This window comes from Pezoporus occidentalis, unplaced genomic scaffold (assembly GCF_034315485.1).
Source record: "Pezoporus occidentalis ecotype Australia unplaced genomic scaffold, CSIRO_AGI_Poc_V1 ctg63, whole genome shotgun sequence".
Classification (NCBI taxonomy): Eukaryota; Metazoa; Chordata; class Aves; order Psittaciformes; family Psittacidae; genus Pezoporus; species Pezoporus occidentalis.
In genome coordinates, this window is record NW_026915977.1 from 4,241,771 (window position 1) to 4,255,232 (window position 13,462).

The following is a 13,462-nucleotide window of genomic DNA, read 5'->3' on the forward strand; positions in this document are numbered from 1 at the left end:
ATTGTCAGCTTTAGAAACACGTTTAATTCCAGCAGTGGTTACAGCCACAAAGACCAGCCTGCTCTTTCATTGGAGATATGTGAGTGAAGAAATACATGTGGAGGCATGATGAAAACTATAAGCAAGTGTAACCAGACAGTAACAGAATACCTGACTTGAAATGAATCTTTTGCTAAAAAAGACCTTGAGATTCAAATTAACACTTGTGCAAGAGTATGGATACTAGAACAGATTCAATCAGCTATTCAGGCAATGAACTCATGTTTACCAGTGTTTGACTGTTTAAATGGTACAGAATTTCTAGAACAGTTGTGCTCATTTATGGTTGGTTTTGAAAAGCAATGACTTGACTAACTTCAGAAATACTGTCTGTCTGATCAAATGAACTGAAGGTAGAAGAAAGTTGGCCACTATGGAAAGCAACACCATGAACTAAACCCACACTACGCTACGCTGTGCAAGTGGAGCTGTGCTGAGTATTTAACACACTCAGAAAATTTCTGCAGTTTAACAGGAGTTGGCTTCAGTAAGTCTTAAAACTGTTTTCTTCCTGTGCCCAAACACTGAGGCTCATTTCTGCTGCTGGATCACAGTGTTCTGCTTGTTTAACAAGCTTGTCTTTCTCTCAACCAGTTAAACACCTCTCCAGTAACACTTATTTGCTCTGTGTGGCATTTCTTGAATGTCACGTCTTGTTCCCTTGTAACACAGCCTGTTTCAACCAGCTTCCACTTCCTTTCTCGCACTGCTACAGAAGCCTGCAGTTTAGAGAAGCAGTTTTATAAATCAAGCTGGTAAGTCAGACTCACAAATCCATATTCAAGGCTAGCTTATTTTATTTACTGCTCCCTTCAGCCTACAACAAATCTCTTTCATTGAGTTCAATCTTGTTCTAAAAAAAATACCAACAGAGGATAACTTAAAGTTTGTATTTGAGAAACACAAAGAGACAGAAAAGACAGTAGGGAAGAAAATGAGGTGACACTTCCATGAAAGTAGAAGGTAAGTGGGAATTTCGATAGCAACAGTAGTGTCCATAGCTATGGCATTTTTGCAGAATGTTCCTCAAGTTCTTTGTGATCACCCTTCCTTCGTGAAGCCACAGTAATTTGGTATTTAACATACTAAACCAAAGCATGAAGTAGGTAACTCCACATAACGTACCTGGCATGATAATCAGTTGCTGGTCTGAGATCGGGAAGTGTAATTGTTAATTCTTCCCCACTGTGAAAAGGGGAGAAAAGAAAAAAGAGAAGAGTTACAGCTCTTTCTTATACTTCAAAGGATAAAAGCTTATTGAAAAGCAAAACCATGTAGCGCACATTTAATTTGCACGTTTCCCATTGTCCATGTAACTCTTAGTGATATTACTTAAAATTTATTTCACGTGAAGTAGGTAGGTCTGCAAGTCAACAAACAGCTCCTGATAGAGAGATTGCTGATGGGTTAATGGTTTTAAACATCGGTATTGTGCTTAAATGAAGAAACTAAACTTACACATAGACAGATTTAAATTTTCCATTTTTACCACTGTTGGATATTGCTACTTCAAATGTAAATGCTGCTGGACTATGACTATGGCTCTCTCCATTCTGTGAACTAACTGGGAGATTCCAGGACAGAACGGCTGATCTTGCTTGTATATCAGAAACCTATTAAAAGCATAAATAATGCAAGTAAGTTTGCTTTCTGCAATAAAAGGTATATTAGTCAATAACATGGTGTCGCTAGTTCGCCTATGAAGTTCCTCACTGGAGGAATTCTTTACCTTTGTAGCAGAAATACTGAGTCATTATTCGAATGTAAATTATTTCCTCTTTTAATTTCTAAAATAATCATATTAAAGGATTTCCCTTCAAACACTCAACAAATGCACAAACACATGACATTATCTCAGTGCAAGAAGAGAAACTTTGTTTCACATGCACTGTTTTCATCACTCATTTGGAGCAAAACTGTCAGATTTAGGAGTCTTGAACACTGACACCAGATCTACATACCTAGGCAGTCAGATGGCCTAACTTCCCTACTCTGTGACAACTCCAGCACGTATTTAACCACTAAGCTAGAGGATTGCAAGAGGCTCTGATTTCAATGTTCACAACTAAAGCTTTTGACCTAAATTTCTTACTGCTCACTTCAAATTTTCTCTGACAAGGTCAGCACAGCCTTCTGTTAGCATTAAGTACAGATGTCAGAAATAGCCATAAAGCTGTAAACAGCTTTATTTTTTTTTCTATTTTTTATTTTTCTATTTATTTATTACAATAAAACTGTAAACAAAGCTAGAAAGCTGAAGAAAAAGAACAACCTGTGCTTACTGTATAGATAATGCAAAGAAGAATTCCATTAAGCATGCTCAAGATCAAAAATATCAGTGCAGTTTTAGCCTTTAGGCATTTAAATTCACATCACCAGACTCCAGCTTCCTCAATAAGTATGTAAATACTTAAGTATTTGCTCCAATCTCTAAGCATCGCGTAAAAAGATGATCTATTTTTGTAAACTCTATTCCCAATATTCTTAAATCCTCTATGCTGAATGAAGAATGGTTCCAAGAGTGGACAGACTTCCATTAGGTTAGTAGGCCCTGGGTATGCTTGGTACTAAAGCCCTCACATACACTTGACAACTTGGCTTACAGACTGGGAAACTGAGGCAGACAAACTGTTTCAGAAAGTTGAGAAATAGTGAGTTTCCGTAGCATGGTTGCCCCTTTCCCAGCTATAAATTCTGATAACTAAAATACATTTTCTCTATTAAAAAAATAAACCATTAAGAAAAAAGAAAGAGATCAAAAAGACATTTTATAGGAAGTATATGCACAGAAGATAATGGTATTTTAAGGATAATACTTACAACTGGCTTGCCAATGCTCAAGTGAGTATCACATTTCTTGGACTCTGTCTCAGATTCTGCAATTTCAAATACAAAACAGATTACCCAAAACCCCAAGAGTAAACCAGTCTGTTACAAAAAAGCCACCACAAGATGGAGTTTGCCTTAATAAAAGTTTAACAATAGTATTATTGTGCAAAGTTCATTTCCCCTGTTTGTTTTGGCTGTGTGAAGGGTAGAAACATGAACTATCCAAAACTAACAGTGTTACAAAAACCCTTTTAGTACATCCTGCACAAAGGGTGTATTTTCCTAATCCGAGCATAAATAGGTTTTCTTTGACAACGCAGAAACATTCTTCCAAAAACGAAAGGTGCTAAAAAATTGACAATAAGATCTTATCTATTGAACATGATTTCCTTGAATTTCTCTTGCAAAACACTTGGTCTAGGCATAATGCGAAAGAAGCCTGATCAAAACTGCACACTAAAGATAGCTACAGATACCAAAAGGGCTACATCTGTAAACTGAATCCTATCTTTACAATTGCCTATGTCGAACAATGCAGGATACTATTCTGCAAACAAAAAACTCTTCCCCCACAAATGTGTATTAAGACAAGTCTTTATAATCAAGTATATTCTTCACCCTTGAAACAAGTTGGATGAAAACTTCCACCTCTACTTCCTTCCCAAGTTACAAAGTCAGGTTTATCTTTTATTTCTCTCACTGAAGAGATAAATACAACAGCGACACAAATGAGGACTAGACCTTGCAGCCTAACAAGACCACTTAGTTTAAGACATACACGAAACTCTAAAAGATGCTCAGATCATTTATGGCATCATGATAAGAAACTGCACTTCAGTGACACTGTTTCAAACCAATAGGAAAGATACTGTACACCAAGTATTCCAGTATACACAAACAGCCACAAGCTATTAAAAAGTTCATTCAAGCAAAACAATGCACTGACCGGAAATTACAACTGATCGAACAGTAACCTGCAACTTGACAAGTTGCTCAAACCTTCCACTTCTCAGAATGTTAAATAACTCCTAGTTATCTGAAAAATACCACACAGGAGGACACCAGAAGTCTTTTATAAAAGTACCCACAGGTTCACCCTCGCTCGGAACACTGATCAGTCCTGCGTTAGAAAAGGCACAGAAGTAACCAAAAGGCTTAAAATTCTTGATCTTCCTGAAGACCTTATCTGATAAATCTCAAATGAAGAAACCTGACATTACTATGATTTCTAGAGGTAATAAAAGAAATCTAAACATAATGGAAAGTATTTCAGGCTTTCCCTAATCCTGAATAATCAAAGAAATTGACAAATTCCTTTTTCAGAAACTATTTTACAATGAATTTATATTATTTTCTGTTACAGAAGAACCTAGATTTTAATTTTTTTTTTTTTTTTACCCTTTCAATGCAACCTACCTCCCATATCTGTGTCTGGACTGCCCTTTGTTTTTCCTATCCGCTTCTGCTTTGGTGGTCCTCCTGCCCCTTGCTGTCCCTTTCCATTTCCATTCTGAAGTGTTGCATTGGAAGAATTAACTTTATGTGGTGAAGATGGAGGACTGTTAAGTTTATTGTTAGTATGACCACTGGCTTGTCTGTCTTTTAGCCTCTTCTTCAAGTGTTCTTGCATTTTGAGACTCCTTTCATCACGCTGAATGAAGTTGGTCCTTCCATGAGAACGAGGTTCTACAAAGAAAGGAGAACTTACTTAATCATTCAGTACAATTTATTAGACAGCTGAGAAACTCTGTAAGTTATCAGAGAAGTAGCTATAGGAGAACCAGAACTCGAACACCTCTGGGACTTCACTGTGCTTGCTGTCAGTCTGTAGATGTGTGGAGCTCCATGGCTCATGCAACCTGGGCTTGGTGCACATGGGATGTCCTGAGGAGTTTCACAGCTGATGCTCGGGAGTCTCTGGGCAGCAGAGCAATAGACAGGAAACCTGCACATACTGCCCTGCTCCCTGGCCACACCCCACCAGACTTCAGGAACCTCACCAGATAAAGAGGTTTTGGACTGGGCTCAAATCAGTGTAAGAGCATAAAGATCAGGTAGTAGGAGAACACCATACCCGGAGGTTTCATTCTATAGCAAAATACACAAAATACCTGCAGGCAAATTTCCATTTTTCCTATTTAACCCATATTCACATTCAGTCACCTTTTCAAAAAGTGTAAGCAAATTTAGGACCCAATCTAACTTTTTAAAACATAGCTTGGGAGCTACTGAATATTTTTACCCTAGACATGAGGCAAAATAGCTTAATTATCAACTTAAGCTTGAGAGGGAGATAATGAATGGTCTTATGTAGTCTAATTTGTGTTAAATGCTTGTTTACATATAATAAGGCTTACAGCTTGACTTAATTCAGTGGTGCCCCCATTCCTCCACTTAAGTATTGCTTCATTCAGTATCTGAATACAGAGTGGACTTACACTTCATCCTCCAACATGGCTTACTATATTTTTTTGGCTTATGTATGTTTTTTCTTTCCAGTCATATCTGGTCTCTGTTCAGTCAAAAGAACGCATTCAAGTACCAAATTAAATGCATTTTCAAAAGAACTTCATGTCAAGGTTGTGACCAAACACAGCAGCTTTGAACAGCACAACTTTAGAGAAAGGCGGAAGAAATCATTGGGGTATTTACAGTAACAAAAGTAAAGATCCATGAAGAACATACACAGTATTAGAACACTTCTAAGTTAAAGTCTTAGAACAGAACAGAGGATTTTAACAACACAAGTAAGTGTCAGCGAGTCTGACAACTAGCCCCAAAATCACAGAAACGTGTAAGACAGCTGCTGACAGAACTCGACTGTCTCCATCGAGATGCACCAAGTGAAAGGCCTTCTCGTGTATTTAAACGTGACCTGCGCTCTCACCTTGTTCTTGAAACACGTGTGGTGGTGGATGCTGGTGAATGAACTGTGGTGGCAGCTCTCCTGTCCCTGGAACCGCAGGGTACACTGGGTGAGGGGGGTGAGGGAGCAGAGCATGGTGGTGATGCATGTAATGTGGCACATGGGGAGGAGGAGGAGGAGGAGGATGCATGGAAGGATGGAATTCAGCCGAGTGCGGCAACACCACCACTTTACGAACTCCATTTTCTTCCACCACCTGTCATGCAACACACGAAATTAAGTTAGTACAGTAACGATCTTTTAAATATTGCACATTTGATGAAGAATCTCTACAGTTTATACCCACAACCTGTCTGTCAGGGATACACACAATGAAATGAATTCCAGTGGGAACCCAGCACATGTTACTGCAAAAAACTGGAGTTTGAGGCAATCAGTTTTAGGAAACTGAGCCTCACACACCAAAGTGCTAAGCAATCTGTAATGTATATATTTTTTAAACAAGTAATGTGAATTGATCAGGCTGTAATTCCCAGTCCACTTGTAATTGCAGTCAGATGAAGTGCTTCAGACCGACAGCGCTATCATGTGTACAAGTCGCTGCATGTCGTCAGATTTGAGGTACACGTCTACATACACATTCTTCGCCTGTGGCAAGTACAAAGTGCTACAAGTCAGCTCTGCTGTCTTGTACTATGATCCAACCCAACTCAAATGTCAAAGTATTTCATGTTTGCCCCAGGCTAAGAGAATTCAGATGAGGAACCTGTCTGTGCGTCTGAACTCTAGGATAAAGAGACGCTAAGACAGCACATGTGTACGTAGGCACATGCACGCTTCTAAAGATGTGTCCTAAATTTATAGGCTCCTTCTGTAACCTAACTCTGCCAGCATGAAATACATTATCTCAATGTATTGCTTCCCCTACAGTACATTAAAAGTAGGTTAAGGTTTAACACAATAACGCTTCTCTAAATCTTAAAACGGAGAAGAGACTTTGCACAGAACACAAGTTTTAGAAGACAAGGTCAAAGAGTAACACCAGAGTAGGATTCACAAGCCAACACACTGAACAATGATGACACTGAAGTACAACAATTTTAGTCTTATCTTTAGTACTCGTGGCGCAGACGAGCAGCCTGAGGTTTACAGGGTCCTTTCTCCAGGTAGGTTCATAGTACAGAGAGAGGACATCTGCAATACCTCATTCTGCAGTTACAGCTCGTTTTGTGTAACTGAGGGATTAAGTTTTCAGCACCTACAGTTCTGACAGGGCCAAAGGCTTCTGAGCTGACTATCAAAAAAATCACCAGGTTGTATTCCAGTTTGTTTCTTCTGCCACAACACAGAAGCCCACTGGCAGAAGACTCAGACTGTACCTAATGAGAAGTCTGACTCGGAAGCAAACTAGACTCTATTAAATCCTATTTAAAGACAGACAACAAATTGTTTTCTCCCTTACACAAGAGATTAAAGAGGTATGAGCAATGTAATTTGAAAAATAAAAATAAATCAATAATAGAAAAATGTTCATCATTAAAGGCAAACTGACACTTAAAAATTAATCAAGTCCCAGTAGGAAAATCAGGCATTTTTCTTAGATTGGCTTAAAATCAGTCTGCAGCTTTATACCTCCTCCCTTCTACACCAGCCATCTCCTCCTAGTTGCATTTCAAAATGCAAATCCCAAATGCTATTAATCAGGGCCTTACAATGCTTTAGGATTAACAGAGATGGATCATGCAGCCAGCAGAAAATACTAGCTGTGGATGCAAGTGGGGGGATGCTTCCCAGCTGCAGGTGGGTGTACACAATTGAGATGCAAAAAAGTGATTTTATTAAAATGTAATCCATGAAGTAAATCCGTTTAAAGGAAGCAGGCAAAATGTTTGTCCTGTTAGCTCCTTTGAGATCCCCTCTTACAGCATATTTAGTTTGGCTATAAGAGATCACTGTAGTGTTTCCGAGTTGGCCAAGAAGGCATTACGGATGTTGAAACACTGCTTATGCCAACAGTGCATGTTGAAAAGCTCCTCAGCAAAAGATAGAGCAAACTAACGAGAAATTATTCTTCTGAAGGGAAATGGAATGTGTCCACTCACAAATTGCTATGACAAAGTTCAGCTGTGAGATGACCTCAGAGTCGGCTGATTTGTTAGCAATTCTCAACAGACTTTAAATGGAAGAAAAAAATAACAAGAGGTCATTTAAAACTAAGCTTACACTGAATACACTGTTTTAGAAACAACATGGGGGGCTTTTTGCTTCATCAACAGAACTAAATGCACCACTTGAAGTGCATCACATTCTGTAACATAACACATGCTATAATACATACAAACCAAAGTCATAGCAAATTCTGATGGCTATGTTAACTCAATTTTATGTATAGATATTAAATAGGACACATGGCACAAATTCAGGTAGAAGGGATACATTAACATAGTGATTTTTTCAGTCCAAAGCTGCTACGCCCCCATCATCCCCTACCAAACTGCTTCGTTCTGCTTTGGCAGAAGCCAGGGTATTTATCTTCAGGCTCCTCCAGACAGATCTGGGAGCAGAAAGTTGAAGCCTCATCTACTGACAAGAACAGCATAAGTACCTCAAGCTCTGATTTACAGTTTGTTTCAAACTTGTCTGTCCCTGTCATAATGACCAAGGGACAATAAAACAACCCCCCTAGTTTCATGTGACAGCAAACACATAACAAATATATTTTTCAGTTTGTACACCTCAGCATTTGCCAGGGCTTTGAATACTATTTGCATGGAAAACTCAGTTTCATACTGATGTATAAATTATCTGGCAGACCTTTCTTCAGGGTCTTCATGGAAGTACCTTCTTATAATAGCAGAAGCACAAAATGTAGACAGTTGTATGCAAAAGACAACTGCCTGGGAGCTCAAGAATATACAGTTACGAGGTTTTCAAGCCTCCTCAGAAAACTCCACATTTTGAACATCACTAAAAAATAAGACCCCAACTTGTTCTGTTTAAACCTTTGTTTTTAATTACTTTCCTTTAAAAATGCATCAATTAAAATGTAAACTGAACTGGTAACTTCAAGTGTCTCTAATAACAGTTCAAATACCACAGGCAGGTCTGACCTGCTATGACTTCACAGAGGAGTGGAAAACCAGGGAGGATGGAAAAGTAAAGCTGGGAGAGAAGCCCAGAGTCCTGCTCATTTGACAGGCACATGTCAGTGGCATTACCACTCCTCTTCACACTTCTGCTCTAATAGCAGGGTGTTTTGCTTAATGTTAAGCAGATCAGAGCTAGTAAAGAAAGGCACATTGAAAACTTTGAATAGAAAAAAACTGAATTATGAGAAGATGTTAGAGAAACATCTTTTGCAGTCCAGGAAAAAAAAAAAATGACCTAAGGATGAAAGAGAGAATGATGCTGGTGTACGACCCTTATAAACTCCATGTAAGAAGCATGAATCTCCAACCCACAGTATGCACGAGACATGTTCAACTGCGATGCCGCCACCAGCTATGCTCCCACCACACTGTTTCTAGCAGAGCTCATCACTCCTCTGACACTGGCAGGTTGCTGTCAGCTGGGACTATTCATATGACCCAGGCACCTACTTTCACCTTGAAAACGGGACTGAAGAAAAAAATCAAGATGTGGATCCTGTTAATGGAGCGAACAGACAGCCAACTCAGAGCCATCTGCTATCTTACTGAAAGTCATCTTGTACTGCCTAGTGGCACTATTATAAACAAATCCTGAAAGCTAGACCAAATTTTACTATGTGAACAGAAGGCGAGAGAGCCTACACTGAAGTGAAAAAGCCGGTAAGTTCAATGGAAAAAAACATGAGAAATGCTTTTAACAGCTGTTCCAAATAAAATAATCAACAGCCTTATTGTTAAAAAGCTACACCCACAAACATCTTGAAACAGGAGAAGAAATTAAAGTTTACCTGAGATACGTAACCGGGAGGCACAAATATAGGCGGCATAGAACCATTTGGTGACATCATAGGAACGTGTGCTGGACCTGAGAAGTAACAAGGTGCCACTTTTTAACAAATGAGGCTTTTACCAACTCAAGGCACCTTTTTTCCCCAAGGTGCTGTCTCACTTTGGTGCCTGAAAAGCCAGCAACTGCATCCAACTGTATTTACGGAGCTAATTTTAGACAGGCAGGTTTAGAAGCCAGGTTTAAACTATCCTATTAAAAGGTCAGTTTGGAGAGAAACTTAAATAATTGGGATTGAGAGTTCAAAAAAAATTAAAAAGTGACTGTACCAAGTTTCCATCAAGAAAAATAATGCAATTTATGTCACTGAGGATACTTCATTTTCACATTCAAGATATATATGAACTACCACTTAATAACTTTCAGAATTTTAGATAATATTGCTGACTGCAAGTATGGATGTACCCTTATTCTACAAAAAGCACAGGTTAGGCTTATCCCAACCATGGCACTTATACAGCCAACAGCATCTATTTAATTGTACAGAAATCAGCTTAGATAAATTTTAGTTCTTATTTTGTGACAAGAGTTAAAAGTCTGTATAAACAACACTGGCACCACAGGGATGCTGACAGCTGGTCTACCAACTTTTTTCTTTTAAGTAAGAATAGCTTATTTTTCACATCAAGCTGAAAGAAAGCATTCCTGTCTGGGATTTGATGTAAGCAGAACAGACACACTTTATATAGTATTATTTGAAATGATAAACAAAAAATTGAAGTATTGATAAATTCAATTTGACTTACAAGAAGTATTTTGACCCAACTGAGATCTGGAGTTCTGTCACTTACCCAGAAGGTAAGAAGTAGGTTGCAGCCACACACAGAGGGGTAGCAGTGCTTCCCACAACAGCAGCAGACTGCTAATGCCGCTACCTTACAGTAAAGGGAGGTCACAGAGCAGCTGTTCAAGTTGTTTAGATTAGTGTGGACTAAATCCCATGTAAATTCAGGTGTTAAGATTCTGGGAAGACACTTATTCAAGGATCATCACAAAACCAGTTGAAATGCCAGCCTTTTGTAAACCAGTAGCAAAGTGTGCAGAGATGCAGGGAATCTCAGCAATGTCTCCTTTGTGCTTTAAGTACAAACTGAAAAATCTGATTTATTACATTGCAGAACATATAAAACCACACCTGACGTTACAGTAACAAACACCTGCAGTGATTCTGTGAATCAAAATATTTGGAGTCAGAGCTTCAGTTTTTCCTTTACCTTGAATACATTGAATGTGTCCATCTTCAGTTGTAATTGTAAATGTTTCACCTGGGTTCACCTGCACAAGAATAACCTGTAGGGAACAAAAGAGGTGTTTTGGTTTTTCTTTTTTATTCTAGAAATTACCTACATGGGAAAAAAAACAACTCTTCGTTATGCCCACGTTAGATTAAAACAATACAGCTTTGGCTACCTTAGAGGGTAAAAAAGCAAGATGAGAAACACTGATGGGTAGAATTGAAATTTCGTAATACTTTGACATAAAATCATTGGCTTTGCTGAATCGGGATTTTTCTCTGATTACAACCAGAAGTGCTTCTCTTGATACACTTGAAATAATTGACTTAGGTTCTGTTTTCAGTATTTTCACACTGCTTTTTCTTCTTCTACTGAAGCAATAAATTACCTAAGACTCACCTCGCTTCCCAAGCTTTGCCTGTGAGATTATTTCAGTTTCAGGGCTAAACTGGCAGTCATGACTCTATGCATATTAAAAAAAAACAACAAAAAAAAACAGAACCCAAAGAAAAACAAATAAATACAGAATCAAACAAACAGAAACAAAACAAGCCACAAAGAAAAAAGATGCTTTGCTCAAAACTCAGCCATGTTTTTTCACCGAAATCATGCAGGTATGTATTTTGACAACATATTCTCTGATGCTATGAAGTAACTTGAGGGTGGAAGGAGGGCAGAAGAGGTGATGAAGCGGGTCATGCCTATCATCTCTGCTCGACTGCTCCTGAAAAATCAGGAGAATTTTCTCACGTTTGTGTAACCCTGTCACTGAAGAAACACAGCTAACAGTGAGATTCTGCAGGTCAGTGTGGACACACCTGCATTCACTTTCACCCTAATCCATGCACACATCTGCCAGAAGTGCTTCTACATCTCCAGTGATGAAGCTCTGTAAATTCCCCAGGCATCTGCACCATGGTTTCACTGTCACCATCATCACAGTTTTTATTATCTAACTTCAACATTCCCTGATTCAACCTGAAACCTTACTCCATGTCTTAACCATCAACAAAATAAAGAATAAAACACCAATAAAAGATTTCTTTCTGTGATTTAGATGCCAAACCCTGTATATGAATCCTTTGGGGATTTTTATCTGCCTTTTTTTGGAAACCATGCAACACTGATGAATTCCACTTGCAGTCTTTATCCATCCCCCTGCAGACCTTTTTCTAAAGGACCACTGCGAAACCCACTGTTCCTCATGTTAAGCTGGCTACCTAAACACAGTATTTTGCACTTGCTGCCAATTTTCTAGATTATCTTTCAGTAACCAAAATAATTTTAGTCTTACAAGATACTTGCCATTCCCCCTATTTCCTATCAGCTGAGAATTTGTTAAGTACGCCTCAATTCTATTACACTGGTCATTAATAAAGAGACCACTGAAAAGAATGAGACTTAAAAAGATCTTGTGGTCCCTCACTCAACCTCTGCTTTCTGACAAACTCCACTGACTACTCTTTTCCAGAGAGTTTGCCAAGTCACTTAATGCTGGCATTAACCAACGCACTCTTCTCCAGCTAATGGAGAAGTAATGGAGTAAGTGCACACACACCAGTTTCCTGAAGTTACGGCTGACACCTCCCACTTTTCTCTCCCTCTACTCTTGAGGGTGCAACTTCCACACAGAAAGAGACTGAGGTTTGCACAGATCTGTTAAACTCTTGTATGTAAAGCGGGACTGAAAGAGGCAGACTGATAAACACCATTTAACACCGATTTTGCAGCTCCTGCATGTTGCTTCTATTTTAGTATCTTAGCTTTTATTTTTTAACAGGGGATGCAGAAGCACGTATGAACACAGACCCTGTGCCAGTATGTTCACAGTACAGGAGAATTTTACTTAGGTAGATGAGTTCTGGACATAACTAGAACACCAAAAAAACACCTAGCCAGTAAGCAATACTTATCACAGTTACATCAGAAGGCCAGATGACAGGTAACGCTTTTTTAAATGACACAATTAAGAGACTGAAACTTAAGCAGATCTGTCGTTTCAGTATGTAAGTAAATGTATTACTTCAATGCTACTGAACTTGTGTAAGTAAAGAGAGAAGCAATGCTAATCATTTACAGAACACTGACAATAATGGGGTGGGGCTTTGCCAGAGCACAAAGAACCAGGACAGATGAGGTCTGCTGTGAACAGCAGCTGCTGGGGATAGGGCTCCACAGGCAGGTATTAAACCCACAGCAAGTCTCATCTTCCAGGGCAAGAAAATTCAGAGGTAGGAAAGGGATCCTTTTAAAAATTCAGAGCCTCTGCATGTGTCAGATCTTCAGAATGGATTTCAATTAACTGAAGTTCTCACAAACAGTTCAGGAAACTATTAATTGAAAAGGACCAGTGAAAAGGACTGTAAGTAACTGGTGTAATCAGAGGGCTGTAGAGCAGTTCAAAGACTGGAATTTCAGGAATGCATGGGGCAATGTCTTAGGAGGAATGACTCACTCCAATTAATGAAGCAAATGGAGTTCCATCTACCTTCCTCCA

General features: G+C 38.9%; 1 protein-coding gene across 1 annotated transcript in view; it reads right to left on the reverse strand.

Moving 5' to 3' along the window:
* Positions 1 to 13,462, reverse strand: part of LOC134174781 (fibronectin type-III domain-containing protein 3a-like) — a 46,166-nt gene that overhangs the window by 13,192 nt on the left and 19,512 nt on the right. Inside the window, exons 4-10 of the mRNA XM_062640024.1 lie at positions 10,945 to 11,020; positions 9,672 to 9,748; positions 5,756 to 5,990; positions 4,285 to 4,554; positions 2,860 to 2,915; positions 1,498 to 1,652; positions 1,165 to 1,224 (exon numbers count right to left, since the gene is read on the reverse strand). Of these exons, the coding sequence (XP_062496008.1) occupies positions 1,165 to 1,224; positions 1,498 to 1,652; positions 2,860 to 2,915; positions 4,285 to 4,554; positions 5,756 to 5,990; positions 9,672 to 9,748; positions 10,945 to 11,020 (929 nt within the window). The remainder of the gene's footprint in view (positions 1 to 1,164; positions 1,225 to 1,497; positions 1,653 to 2,859; positions 2,916 to 4,284; positions 4,555 to 5,755; positions 5,991 to 9,671; positions 9,749 to 10,944; positions 11,021 to 13,462) is intronic.